Source organism: Quercus robur, chromosome 7 (assembly GCF_932294415.1).
Source record: "Quercus robur chromosome 7, dhQueRobu3.1, whole genome shotgun sequence".
Taxonomy (NCBI): Eukaryota; Viridiplantae; Streptophyta; class Magnoliopsida; order Fagales; family Fagaceae; genus Quercus; species Quercus robur.
In genome coordinates, this window is record NC_065540.1 from 23,295,583 (window position 1) to 23,310,564 (window position 14,982).

Sequence of the window (14,982 nt, forward strand, 5' to 3'; positions counted from 1 at the left end):
AGCAAAAACGTATGTGAGCCTGCTAGGGTTATGCCCACTAGGGTTTCGAACCAACCAAAACGTGTCCTCCCTGTTTGGACACGCAAAGATAGGCTAGCCACCAAAGGTCCGAGTAAACCAGCAGAAAAAATTACAGGAAAGAAGAGAGAATATGTGATTTCCGATGACCATGTGGAGTTGTTTTCAAAACACCTTCAGACTTCTCAGAATGGTGAGGAGGCATCTAGTATATTGGCGGAGGCTGATGTTCAGCCCCACCAGGAGCAATGAGTTGCCTAGCCTGGAACTGTCGTGGGCTTGGGAACCTACGTACAGGGAGAGAGCTTGTGGAGTTCACACGGGCAAAAGATCCCTCTGTAGTGTTTGTGGCTGAGACACTTACAGATGATGCAAGGCTGGAGATTATACAAAGAAGCATGGATTATGATCATAGATGGGTGGTTCCACGGGAAGGTAGAGGTGGTGGCTTGGCATTGTTTTGGAAGTCTTCAATAAATCTGTCAGTAGTGGGGTCGTGCAAGTATTATATTGATGCTATCGTAGATAGGGGTTCAGAAAATGAATGGAGGCTAACCGGATTCCATGGTGAGCCTGAAACAGCAAGAAGATCAGAAGCATGGGAGAAGCTCAGGTATCTCAATTCTCAATCTGAAGTACCTTGGTTATGCTTTGGGGATTTTAATGAGATAATTAGACAAGATGAAAAGGTGGGAGGAGCTTTAAGACCCCATAATCAAATGCAATTGTTTAGAGAAGTGTTAGACGAATGTGGGTTTATGGATTTGGGTTATGTAGGATCTAAATTCACATGGGCTAGACATTTTGACAATGGTAACTCAATATGGGAGAGACTAGATCGGGGTTTGGCCACTAATAATTGGTTTTTAAAATTTCCTGGTACGAGGGTTCACAATTTAAGGTGTGATTCTTCGGATCACAACCCAATCCTTATTGTGTTTTCGGGACTGGATCCTCCTAAAAGGAAGAAAGTATTTCGGTTTGAAGAAATGTGGTTGTCAAATCCGGGGTGTTCTGATATTGTTGAAGCCGTGTGGAATAGGTGTGATCATGAATCTTTGGAAGGGATTATAGGTAGAGTTGAAAAGTGTGGTAGGGATTTGAGCTGGTGGGAGAAGAATGTGTTTGGGAATGTAAGAAGGGAGTTGGAAAAATTGAAAAAACTTCTACCCAAGGCCGAGAAGGAGGCCATTCTTAGGGGTGACAATACTAGGGTTAGAGAACTAAAAAAAGAAATTGAAGAGTGGCGTGATAAGGAGGCTACAATGTGGGCACAAAGATCAAGAATTTTATGGGCAAGACAAGGGGATAAAAATTCGAGGTACTTTCATAATTGTGCTACGAAAAGATATTGGAAAAATTTGATTGAAGGTATGAGAGATGAAGAAGGTTCATGGAAGACCAACCCGGAAGACTTTACAGAAATTCTTGTAAGCTACTACCATTCACTATTCAACTCCACGGGTCATTTGGATTCTTCACAGGTGTGGGAGTGTGTACCTAGGGTGATTACTGATGAGATGAATGCCCTATTATGCAAAAAATTTGAAGTACATGAAGTAGAAGTGGCTTTGAATCAAATGGCTCCCCTCAAAGCCCCTGGTCCAGATGGAATGTCACCTCTTTTCTACCAACACTTTTGGGGAACAGTTAATCATGATGTTACCGCCTCCATCCTCATGTGGCTAAACTCAGGTACTTTGCCCCAATCTAATAACCATACTTTTATCACACTGATACCCAAAACACACTCCCCTAAATATGCCCAACAATTTCGCCCTATTAGCTTGTGTAACGTGTTGTATAAAATTTTTTCTAAAATTTTAGCCAACCGTTTAAAAATTTTTTTACCTTCAATTATCACAGAACACCAATCTGCCTTTACCAAAGATAGACTTATCTCTGATAATATAATGGTGGCATTTGAGACATTACATTGTTTACAACGATATAATTCTGGATTGCATGGTTATATGGCAGTTAAACTTGATATGAGTAAGGCCTATGATAGGGTGGAATGGCCTTTTTTGGAAGGTATAATGAGGAGGATGGGTTTCAATGAAGGATGGATAAATCTGATTATGTTGTGTGTTAAAACTGTTACATACTCGGTGTTGGTGAATGGAGAACCTTGTGGAATGATTCACCCTACAAGGGGTATTAGGCAAGGCGACCCCATTTCCCCTTTCCTTTTTTTGCTATGCACTGAAGGGTTGAATGGGTTGCTCAAAAAAGCAGAAAGGAATGGGGATATCCATGGTTTCTCCCTTTGTAGAAGAGGCCCAAAACTAACACATTTGCTTTTTGCAGATGATAGTCTCCTTTTTTGTAGGGCAACAATGGAGGAATGTGGCAAAGTATTGGAGATGTTAAATGCCTATGAAGTTGCTTCCGGCCAAAAAATAAATAGAAGCAAGACAGCACTGTTCTTCAGCAAAGCAACTAACGGAGCTTTAAAGGAGCAAATTAAAGAGGCGTGGGGTGTACCAGAAATTATGCAATATGAGAAATACTTGGGTCTACCATCTTTTGTGGGGAAAAGGAAAAAAGCAAGTTTCAATTACATTAAGGAGCGTGTGTGGAGAAAACTTCAAGGATGGGAAGGGAAATTACTTTCATAGGCCGGTAGGGAGGTATTGATAAAATCAGTTATCCAAGCCATCCCCACATACACCATGGGATGTTTCAAAATTCCAATAGGTCTATGCAATGAGATTGAGACCATGATTAAAAAAAGTTTGGTGGGGACAACGAGGAGATCATAGGAAGATACATTGGGTCAAGTGGGATGAGTTGACTAAAGCCAAAGGAGTGGGTGGCATGGACTTTAGAGACTTAGCAAAATTCAATGACTCCTTACTAGCAAAGCAAGCTTGGAGGCTTTTGCATAATCATAACTCCCTTTTCTACAAAGTGTTCAAGGTGCGGTTTTTTCCGAATTCAACCATTATGGAGGCCAAGGAGTCAAGGATGGGATCTTATGCTTGGAGGAGTATACTTATAGGGAGGGATGTTATTCAAAGGGGAGCTAGATGGAGAGTTGGTGATGGAAAAAAAATCAAAATTTGGCAAGATCATTGGCTGCCAAGAAAACATCCTCCACAAGTACTATCTTTTCCCTTGACAGATTTTGAGAATTCTAAAGTGGATATCCTTATCGACCCAAGTAGGAGGATGTGGAATGATGAGATGCTATTCGGATTGGTCAATACAGAGGAAGCAGAGCTAATCAAGACCATTCCTTTAAGCAGTGAAGCTTCAGAGGATATTCTATATTGGCCTCACTCAAGCAATGGTCAATATAATTGCAAGACCGGATACAAATTTTTAAAAATGGAAGATGAGTTGTCTGCTGAACCACAAGTATCCACAAATGACGAGAAGAAGTTGTGGAATGGAATCTGGTCACTGCGAGTTCCTCCCAAGGTGAAAACACTGCTATGGCGTGCATGCCGTGAAGCTATGCCTACGAAGAATGCACTATTCTGTCGAATCATCTCAACGGATTCCCTATGTGTCAGATGCCACGGCCATACTGAAGACTCACTGCACGCCCTATGGTCCTACCCAGAACTAGATACGGTGTGGTCGGATATGGAGCTATGGAATTTCCGGTTTTCTGTTCAGTTCGTGTCTTTCAAAGAGCTGCTGTCATGGTTAATTGCAAACAACCATCAAATAGAGGTCTTTGCTGTAACGGCTTGGACAATCTGGAACCAGCGGAATCGGGTTCGTCTCAACCAACCTGCGGACTCACTTCACCAAATTCCTCATATCTCGAAGTCTTGGTTAGCTGAATACCATGCTCGGCAACTACCTGTGGCTACTCCAGTGCAGCAGAACCGCAGTACCAGACTTCATTGGAGGCCACCACCTTCGGAGCTTTTCAAAATTAATTTTGATGGTGCTGTCTTCACACATGAAAAAAAGTCTAGCATTGGAGTCAATATAAGAGATCACCAAGGATCTGTGATTGCTTCATGCTTAAAACCGGTACACCAGGAGTTAGGCAGTGAGGATATTGAGGCAACAGTTGCGGCATGGGCTCTGTTTTTTGCTTTGGAAGTGGGGGTGAAACGGGCAGTACTAGAGGGTGACTCTTTGTCTGTTATCAAAGGGTTAATGGAGGAATAAAGGCTGCTAACACCAATGGGATTGCTCATTGAGGAGGCCAAACAGTTATCTCAACATTTTGAAGAATTACATTACTCTCATGTTAAGAGGGATTGTAACGTTTTAGCTCATAATCTGGCTAGAAATGCTGCTGGCATTCCAGATTTGTTAGTTTGGATGGAGGATATTCCTTCACATTTTCATGATGTACTTCAAGCCGATTTATTAGGCTTATCTGAATAAAAGTATTTTACGTGTTTCCTCAAAAAAAAAAAAAAAAAAAAAAAACTGTGAAATACGCCAAAAGTTGGCTTGTCGTGAGCACATTCTAAACTTGTTTGTAACCATTTTTTTTTTTTTTTTTTTTTTTTTTTTTTTTTTTAATATTTTTTGATAGAAGGTTTGTAACTAGTTACCATGCATGGAAAGTGGAAACATTATACAATAGTGAGGATGTGGTGGTTTTATCTAAGTGAGTCAGTGTCGACTCAATGGGTGAAGCAAATAGGAAACCACTTAAGGCCCCTAAATTTTTACCAATATAGATATTCATGTATCAATGGAAGTATTAATTAATTAAGCCCCAAATATTACTAGTAAATAAAAAATGGTTTTTTATCAAAGAAAAATTAGTTAAAGAAAAATCTTTTCATTGAATGTGACAATGACTATTTGTTTTTCTTAGGGAGTGTAGAACTCATTAATCTCTCACACACAAATGCTGAAAGAACTCGTTAATCTCCCACTAGTAAATAAATTTATACACAAATTTTATTTAGAAAGATCAAATATACAATTTAAAAAAAAATAATAATTTGAATCATAGTATTTTTAGTATTTGGTTGCTTCACTCAACAAATAATGTTTATTTAAGTTGTGTAGTCATTGAGTAATACAATCGATTAGTTTTAATTCGTAATTTTACATCTAAAAAAATAGATTTTAATTAGAAAAACCAAAAATTAAATAAATCTTTTATTAATATTCAAAATATAAGAATAGACCCCGCTCAAAGTAGTCGCTTAAGCCCCACAATGTCTTAAGCCGGCACTAAAGTGAGTAAGGTGGTCATCTTGGTTTTCAACTGCAGATTATGAATGGATCACTAAACACTAAAATTCAGAAATTAAATTTGAAATTTCGAATAGGTGGCAGAATATTAGACAACAATTAAAAATTAATTTGAATTCTAATTATGTTTTGACTTTAAATAAATATATATATATATATATATATATATATATATATATATATATCATAGGATTCCAAAACGAGCTACAATTTTGTGGGAATACAAATCCAAATAGTCACTAGTCAGTTAGGTGATTTGCTGTGGAAACGATTCAAACCGGTGCAACACCTACCTCTTGTTAAAGCCACATGCGGCATACATGAACAGGTCACATTTTGACAACTACCAGACCCTTGAATTGTTTGTAGCTAGAAAGATAGGTTGTAAAGTTAATGAATATTATACTAGTGAGATTTAAAGCCGTATAATGAACAGGTCACATTTTGACAACAACCAGCTAGCCTCGTTATGTTTCTAGTTAGAAAGATATAGGTTGTATAGTTAATGAATATACTAGTGAGATTTATAGCCACACAGGAACTGGTCTCATTTTGATAAAACTACCATAGCTAGCCTCGTTATGTTTCTAATTAGAAATATAGGTTGTATGGTTAATAAATACTAGGGAATGTCCCTAGTACGAGAAAACCTTAGATAAAGTATTAGAATCTATGTCTTACACGTATTCTAATTCTTCTTTTATGTAAATGAGTCTGATGAATGTATTATATTCTTACCGCATATATTAATAATCCTAAAAAATATTTTATAGAAAATTGAAAAAATTGTCAATAAAATTAATCATCTTTTCTTTTTTATTTATTTATAAAACAGTTTATTAAAACTCTATATAAATCTAATGTTTATTAAAAAATACACTAGAATCTATCTCTATTTATTCTTTGATTTTTTTTTTCTTTTTTTTTGAGAATCCTTTTCTTTAAAAAAGATGAGTATTATTAATAGATGAAAATAGAAAAATTACCACCAATTTACTACAAAAGATATACATATGAGTGACAATGAATGTAATTGATAGATTTTAACAATATAATAAATGGATGTCTAACTACACACAATTAGCTCAATATAGTTTAAGGAGGCAACAAATTTTAGTGTGACTTTTTATATTAAAATACTAATTAAATAAATTTATTCCAACACTAACCAAAATAAAGTTCTTTATATATATACATATATATATATATATATATATATTTTTTTTTTTTTTTAGGGGAACCACAACAAAATTAATGGATGAATTAAACACATAAATTTATGAGTTTATAATAAACGAACTGATGAAAAAACTAGTTTTCACCCCAATACAATTGTGTTGCAGATTAAAAATTAATAACCAAATAATTTAGTTATGTCAATTATCAAGTCAATCAACAAAATTAGCAAGTTGCCAAAGAAAACCAATGGAGAACATTCCAAAGAAAAAACCATTACAAGGGTATCCTTTCCTCCAATGAAGATAACATTAACTTATTAATAGAATCAAAGATTTACAGTATGAGATAAACCTTGGCTCAATACTCTACTCAATACATAAACTTATTGATGTGACCCCAAAATTTGCTTCAGATCTAATATAAATTTCTCTATTATGAATATTTTTCACGAATTGCATCCATAATCACAATCAATCCAACTAACCAATTCTAAAGATCAACTTGAAGGTTTTAGTTTTGCAATAACAACAGGGATTAGGCTCCTATGACTTTGATGCGGGATGCAAAAGCGTCAAAAAGCAGAACACATCTACTTCTAGAAAACAAGAAACAAAACATGTTTGCTTCTGAAAATAATCTCGAATCCACGAGAGTTCCTTGAATCCACGAGAGTTCCTTGAATTCACAAGGGTCCTTGAATCCACAAGGAAAAAGGGTCTGGAATCCACAAGAAAATAGAAAGACAAAAAGATTGAAATCTATTGATTGAATAATTGTTAAAAAAAACTTGTGCAGACATAGAGGCCTATTTAAGGGCTCTGCAAAACTTGAAAAATAAGAAAATATATTCTACAATAACTCCTAATTAATAGCTAACCATATTAGGAACCAAATTTGACCTAAAAAGCATTAAAATCACCTAAAAAAAGGAAATAAATGCCATAAACCTAAAATAATGTTTTTTTTTTCATAAAAATACCAAAATTAATAATTTACAAAAATTAAATAGTAAATTATGTCCTACATCAGACCCCTTCACTTGAAACAAACTCATCCTCGAGTTCATCTTTGAAATCTAAAATCTTCCACTCCAAATAAATAAAGACTAAGGAAAAAGAAATTCAATTGATTTGTTTATTCCATTGATGAGTTGATTTGGCAAGTAGTATATAAGAATAAGTATATTTAGGGAAAAAAAACCAGTTGATAAAAAAGGAGAGTGCTAAATATATAAGAATAAGTACTAAGATGGCAAGTAGTAGTGATTGGGCTAATATAAAAAATTATGTTAGTTGTATTCTCATTTAAAAATGACATTAAATTACTCAAAATATACCATGTAAAAATTATGAAATTATGAAATTAACCATGAAAAACGTCGAAAGTTGGCTTGTCGTAGGTACATTCTGTTTGTTTATTTAGACCCCTTAAAGCAGATTATTTAATCTAATATATTAGCCAGGTAATTACTTAAGTTAATTATGAGACCTAGGTTAAATAAAGAGAGATCATATCATGCACAACAGTGAAAAAATAAAGAACACACCGATATGATCACCTAAGAAAACCAATAAAACGAACCATCTCAAGGTAAAAACCTAGAGAAGATTTGACTTAGCTATCTTCAAGGTAAAATAAATCCACTATAAGAGAATTGAAGTTTTTATAAAAGATTTACCCTAAATCTATTGCTACCTCCAGTAGTAACTTACTGACATGACCACGTGCAAGCTCCGAACTCACGGACTCCTTCTCTCTTGGATTTGCAGAACACAAACTCTCATGTTTGTGACTTTGAGATCACACTCAAAGGTTTCAGATCACAGCTTGTTGATCTTACAGCAATTAGATTCCACCGGCACTTGATTGTAAATCTTATTCCGGTAGACACTTGTAAAGTTAGAAGGTATAAAACCTCTTAAATCTCATAGGAGTAACTCACAAGTCTTCCAAGAGTCTTCAAAACATAGTTAGAGTTTTCCTTTTATACTTAAGAGTGTTAGACTGAAATCCTAAACGTTTTCGTGGGCTTGGGGCTTGATTTAAAATTCTGCAAAAATTATTTTTCTGCGATATTCAATCGGTTGAGCCTTATTCTTCAATCGGTCGAGCTTCACAGAATTTCAATTCTTTTTCCTGCAACTTGAATATTCTTGAGTCTTGACTTGAAACACTTTGAGCAATGTCTAACACCTATCCTAGGCCTAGACATGTTTTTGTTCTAGATTTGCCAACATATACAAATTGAGACTCTAAACATTTAATCCTAAATCTTTAGAACCTAACACATTCTAAACTGGTTTTGTAGCTAGTTTTTTTTTTTTTTTCTTTTTTTGACAGAAGGTTTGTAACTAGTTATCATACATGGAAAGTGGAAAAATTATACAACAGTGAGGATGTATTTTATTTAAGTGAGTCAGTGTCAGCTCAATGGGTGAAGCAAATAGGAAACCACTTAAGGCGCCCAATGACAACGGCCCCCAAAATTTTACCAATATAGATATTCATGTATCAATGGAAGTATTAATTAAGCCCCAAATATTCACTAATAAATAAAAAATAGTTTTTTTATCAAAGAAAAATTAGTTAATGAAAAATCTTTTCATTGAATATGGCAATGACTATTTGTTTTTCTCAGTTTTAGAGTGTAGAACTCATTAATCTCTTATAGACAAATGTTGAAAGAACTCATTAATCTCCCACTAGTAAATAAATTTATACTCAAATTTTATTTAGAGATCAAATATATAAATTTTTTTTAAAAAAATTGAATCATAACCTTTTAGTATTTGGTTGCTTCACTCAATAAATAGTATTTATTTTAGTTGTATAGTCATTGAGTAATACAATCGATTAGTTTTAACGTAATTTTACATCTAAAAAAATAGGTTTTAATTAAAAAAACCAAAAATTAAATAAATCTTTTATTAATATTCAAAATATAAGAATAAATCCCACTTAAAGTAGTCGCTTAAGCCCCATAATGCCTTAAGCCGGCAGTAAAGTGAGTAAGGTGGTCATCTTGGTTTTCAATTGCAAATTATGAAAGGATCACTAGACACTAAAATTAAGAAAATAAATTCAAAATTTCAAATAGGTGGCAGAAAATTAGACAACAATTAAAAATTAATTTGAATTCTATTTATGTTTTGACTTAAAATATATATATATATATATATATATCTCATAGGATTCCAAAACGAGCTACAACTTTGTGGGAATACAAATCCAAATAGTCACTAGTCAGTTAGGTGATTTGCTGTGGAAACGATTCAAACCGGTGCAACACCTCTTGTTAAAGCCACATACATGAACAGGTCACATTTTGACAACTACCAGACTTGAATTGTTTGTAGCTAGAAAGATTAGGTTGTAAAGTTAATGAGTATTATACTAGTGAGATTTAAAGCCACGCATAATGAACAGGTCACATTTTGACAACAACTAGCTAGCCTCGTTATGTTTCTAGTTAGAAAGATATAGGTTGTATAGTTAATGAATATACTAGTGAGATTTATAGTTAATGAACCAGTGACGTCACTATAAACGTCACTAACAGGTTATGCTGATCATATGTGGTTTCTATTCCGCACTCAATCACTATTATATGTTCTCAAAGCTGTATACCTTCTAACATATAGTGTTCACAGCTCATTATTTTGATATTAAATTCAGTCCGGGTGTTAATGGCTAGCTATATGTTTTCTTTTACATGATTTTCAAAGTTTTTTTCATAAATGAAAAACAACAGGATTCGTAAATAGATTTTGAGAGGCAGAAAATTTTACACATTCCAATATAGTACAAAGATGTCGTGGAAGTCTGAAGAAAGCACACACGATACTCTCTTAATGGAACATAAATTAAACTATTAGCTTCTGGTAGTAAAGGGATTTTTTTGTTGTTGATGTGGTATAGTTAGTCCAGGTGGTAGTTGATAGATGTGGTATAGTAGTGAAGCAACATCAGTCATCACCTTCGGTATAATTTCTGGCCACCGTAGTGCTTCACCTTTCTCTCTAGAGGACCAAATGTGAAGCAATCATGACTATGAGTTAGGGATTTTTGTTGTTTATTTAGTAAAGGGATTTTTTTGTTGTTGATAGACGTGAGTTAGGGATTCACTTATTGTTTTTCTTTTTTTTCTAATTTAAAATTATGCTGACTTTTCATAAAATAAAATTACAAATGCTGACATGTTAGTCCAGGTGGTAGTTGATGTGGACAATTTTTTTTTTTTTTTAATTTTTTATTTAAGCCGTTAGACACATCAGACTTTTCCATCTAATAGATAACGGCGGGGATTAAATTAACACGACATTAAAAGATTAGGGACCAACTTGACATAATTAAAAGGTTAGGGACTAAATTGAAATCTGGTGTAAATTATAGGGACCATTTATGTAGTTTACCCATATATATATATATATATATATATATATAGAGAGAGAGAGAGAGAGAGAGAGAGAGAGAGAGAGAGAGAGAGAGAGGTATTATTCCAATTTTACAATGAAACATATAACTTTTGGGTTATAAATTGATTATGATTAATTAATTCAATTACCCAAATTAATTAATTAATCAAATTACATGTGAATCACATGCACAATCAAATCACCAAACTAAATAGAGTGCAACTTAAAATAAATTTCACATGGCAATTTGATCACATTGAAGAAAATATTTGCAAACAAAAATCCCACTGAGTGAATTTTAGGTCACTACTCCCGAAAAGTCTACTAATCAAGAAACAAGTGGTTAAAAGTATAAGGAATTTTATCCCAACTAGACTATCACAAAATACTAACCTACAGTTGAACCTACTGACCTATACTAGTATCAGCTCCAATACCCAATTGGATTTGTTTTTGTAGAGACTTCTCCTTTGCACAAATCCTAGTATGTGACTAATTAATAGCACAACAACTTGATTGTTGTTGTATGACAGAGTTCTTCAATCCACACTTGTAGATTAGGAAGGAGCTTGGTACAAAACCCTAAGGTGCACAAAAAGTTGCAGTAGCTCCAATAAAACATGTATCTCTGTAAACTCTCTATATGTCTCTGCGTATCTGATGATGGCTGTGAAATATAGCTTTATATGCTCTAGAACCCTAGTGCACGAAACCTTAGGAAAGCCATGTCATCATGGGTTGAAAATAGATCTACAAATTCAAAATCCTCATAGCAAGATAGATTGAGAGGTGTCGAGTTAGGTATTGAGGTTCATTAAATCTCTATAGATCGATAGGTATTAAGCTAGGTGTTGAGATCTGTAGTTCTAGTTTTTTTTTGTACTGTTTCTTGAGTATTCTTCATGGCTTCAATAATGCTACTTTTTGGACACTAAATTAAAATGATCTTCTTGAACATATTAGAACCAAAAAATCAATTACAAGTAAAAGATGCATTTTGTCTTTGGATATGCCAATTACAAATTTACCCTTACAATAACTAACAATACTTACTTTTAGGAAAAACTATACTGTTGGTCCCTCAAGTTTACCATGTGTGCGCAATTGGTCCCTCAGATTTCAAGTGAGCACATTTGATCCCTCGAGTTTTCAGAATGAGAAATATAAGTCATTCTATTAACTTTCATTAGTAGTATTGCTTACGTGGCTAACAGAATAATGACTTGTCATTTTTTTTAAATGATGTGGCTTTTCTTTTTCTTTTTTTCTTTTTTTAATTACGAAAATGATTTTACACGTAAAAAAAAAAAATGTAACCACGGCAAATGCAATTGGTTAAAAGAAGCAATGGAAGGTGAGAAACCAACAACACTAGCGTCCACAGTGTTACCCATAAACCACACCAATTTATGCTACAAGGTCTACTCTGTATGTGGTAAAGGGTTCAGTTTAACAAGTGAGTTTAGGCTGAAGTTTGCCAAAGGGACTCAAAGGTTGGTAGTGGTGGATGAGTTTAACAACATAGACATTCTCATTCCTGCTAGCCCCACCATTCTTGTTGCTCCTCTTGATATTCGTTGTGATATAGGGGATCGATTTCGCTTCAATTTCGATGTTGTTCAATTCAACCAGGTTTCCCTTTTTCTTTTCTTTATTTATTTACTTTACCATGGCATTGGCAATGTGATAAGACTTTTCTTCTTCTTCTTTTTTCTAATCAACAAATATCTAAGTAAAAGCAATGCTCCAGTTATGAAATTAGAGGACATTTCTGGATGGGATTCCATGTACAGTTAATTAATTTTGATTCTGGGTCTGATGATTATTTTTTGGGAGGGTAATTGTATATTTTTTTGTAGGAGCCTTTTACGATCCCACTTGTCTTAGTAAATTCTACAACTCAATGCCCTCAATTCCGCCTCCTCTACTTCCAAACTCTTCTTTCGTGTCCTCGTAAGTCACCTCCTAAAGGACCCAAACCAATTTCCTATTTGTTTCCGGTGAAAATCGCCAAATACCATGTTTTGGCAAAACTTGTGACAAATTAGCACTGTTTCAGAAATATTTAGCAATCTACCACTTTTTTAGTACTCGAGTTCCACAAAATCAAGTTTTAAATAGTACTCGAGTTCAGTGAACTCAAGTTCCTAGTGAGTCGCCAGCGTGGTATTGTTGACTTGAAATTTGTGTAATTAAAAAAAAAATAATATGACACTCGATATTACTAAAATCGAGTATCTCTTTATATATAGTACTCAAGCTTATTGCAGTCGAGTACTTGGGTTTTTATTTTTTTTTTCTTCCCTTTTCTACTTTTTGCTTATGTTGGAATGGCTTAAATAGTCAAACTTAGTGGCTTGACATTAGCAACAAACCATTAAATGGCTTGCATGCCTATGTCAGGAAGATGCATGGTATTCAAGAAGTTTCATGCGTGAAGAAATGCAAGAGCTTGCATTAAATGTTCTTCATGAATTGTCAAAGAAGATAGCCAAGAACAACACGTGACATGCAAAACAAATTCATGCTTCTTTTCTTTGGCCATAAATGCTTGCCATTTTCTTTGACTTGACAAGTTTCTTTGACTTGCAAGAGTGAGTTCCTACAAGAGATAAAAAATTATTTAAAAAAAGAAAAGTGTGCCTCTACGTGAGACAGAGAGATAAAAAAGAACTTGACTGTATGAAAAAAAAAAAAAAAAAAAAAGGGTACTTGATTGTATGAAGCTCGAGTACTATAAAGAAGTACTCAATTTTAGTAATATCGAGTACCACATTATTTTTTTTAATTACACAAATTCTAAGTCAGCAGTGCCACGTTGGCGACTGACTCATTAGGAACTCGAGTTCACTGAACTCGAGTACTATTTAGAACTTGATTTTGTGGAATTCGAGTATTAAAAAAGTGGTAGATTGCTAAATATTTCTGAAATAATGCTAGTTTGCCATAAATTTTGCCAAAACGTGGTATTTGGCTATTTTTGCCATTTGTTTCCATTGAAATTACTTGAATTGGAACTGTTCAAATTTTTATTTTTAACGTATAAACTCATTTTTGTAATTTTTTAACAAAAACAAATATCACATCATTTAAAAAAAAGACTGATCATTATTTCGTTAACCACATATAAGTAATACTACTAACGAAAGTTAATAGGACTTATATTGCTCATTCTAAAAACTTGAGGGATCAATTCCACTCACTTAAAATCTGAGAGACCAATTACACACACATAATAAACTTAAAGGACCAACAGTATAGTTTCATCTTACTTTTATAAGAGTATTTTCTATTACTAATAAAACTGATTTTAATTGTTAGCACAGTTTTCATTCAATGTAGCAATTAATGTGCTCACAAATTATTTTAGCCTGGGCAAAATCTGTACACACTGTGTATTCGTAAACTGAAATCGTGAGTTGATTTTAGTTATTGAAACACGCCATAGATAATAGTATAGCTCACTATTACACACTCTAATAACCATCCTCCTTTTAGTATAGCTCACTAGCTTTATTAGTTTGATTGGAATACAATCATCAATACATAAGTTACGCAACAATATAGATACTAGTACAGATCAGAGATGGGTATTATCAAAGTATAGCCTCATTGGCTTATCACACTTGGGTTTAAAGTAGCTAAGGCGAGGAATTCAGCATCGTCCTCCAATATAGCCATAACGTTTTCATCTAAGGTCACCCATGCTTCAATTCCTTTGCCATAGATAGCATTTTGGAGAATAGTGAGTTTCCTACCGGAGCCTACTTCCCCCATCAGCCCAACCCAAATGGGTTTTCCCCATCCAAAATCGACTTTGTCGAAACCAAATGTTAACCAACTGGTGAAAGCAAAAATTTCAGGGTTTTCTCTGGAGAATACTACCGTTGCAGCTTTTTGGATTGCGTACTCGATCAAGCCTATAAAACCTTCGTGACCTTGCAGAATTCTCACATCACTGTCAATTTTTGACATAGCTTCTTTGAGGGTTGCCACCAAACCACGCATCTCGATCTCTGTCGACTCTGCTAAGTTATAATCGTAGGCTGCTAATGCCCACCAAAAGATATTACCCATAGAAGAATCCGACAAGCGTGGCTTTGCTTTTCCACGGATGCTTATCGCTTGGGCCAGTATAGATGGCCTTGGAGAACCAGATGCTAATCTAGAAGCAGCTCTAGCGTGT

At 34.4% G+C, this 14,982-nt stretch overlaps 2 protein-coding genes across 2 annotated transcripts in view; one reads left to right on the plus strand and one right to left on the minus strand.

The window, feature by feature from the left end:
* Nucleotides 1–266: 266 nt before the first annotated feature.
* Nucleotides 267–2,639, plus strand: LOC126691186 (uncharacterized). Its single transcript, XM_050386248.1, has 2 exons — nt 267–1,713; nt 1,999–2,639. Exons 1-2 carry the CDS (start codon nt 267–269, stop codon nt 2,637–2,639), a joined length of 2,088 nt encoding a protein of 695 aa, XP_050242205.1.
* An 11,624-nt stretch (nt 2,640–14,263) lies between these two features.
* The window catches only part of LOC126692826 (vinorine synthase-like), a 62,043-nt gene continuing 61,324 nt past the window's right edge, over nt 14,264–14,982 (minus strand). The window contains exon 2 of the mRNA XM_050388593.1: nt 14,264–14,725. Coding sequence (XP_050244550.1) covers nt 14,406–14,725 — 320 coding nt within the window. The 3' untranslated portion in view covers nt 14,264–14,405. The remainder of the gene's footprint in view (nt 14,726–14,982) is intronic.

Excerpts from the sequence above, each read along its gene's own strand:
- LOC126691186 (XM_050386248.1), top strand. The coding sequence starts at position 267 with ATGAGTTGCCTAGCCTGGAACTGTCGTGGGCTTGGGAACCTACGTACA. Across the intron at positions 1,714-1,998 it reads CCTCATGTGGCTAAACTCAG|TTAAACTTGATATGAGTAAG; the intron begins GTACTTTGCCCC and ends GTTATATGGCAG.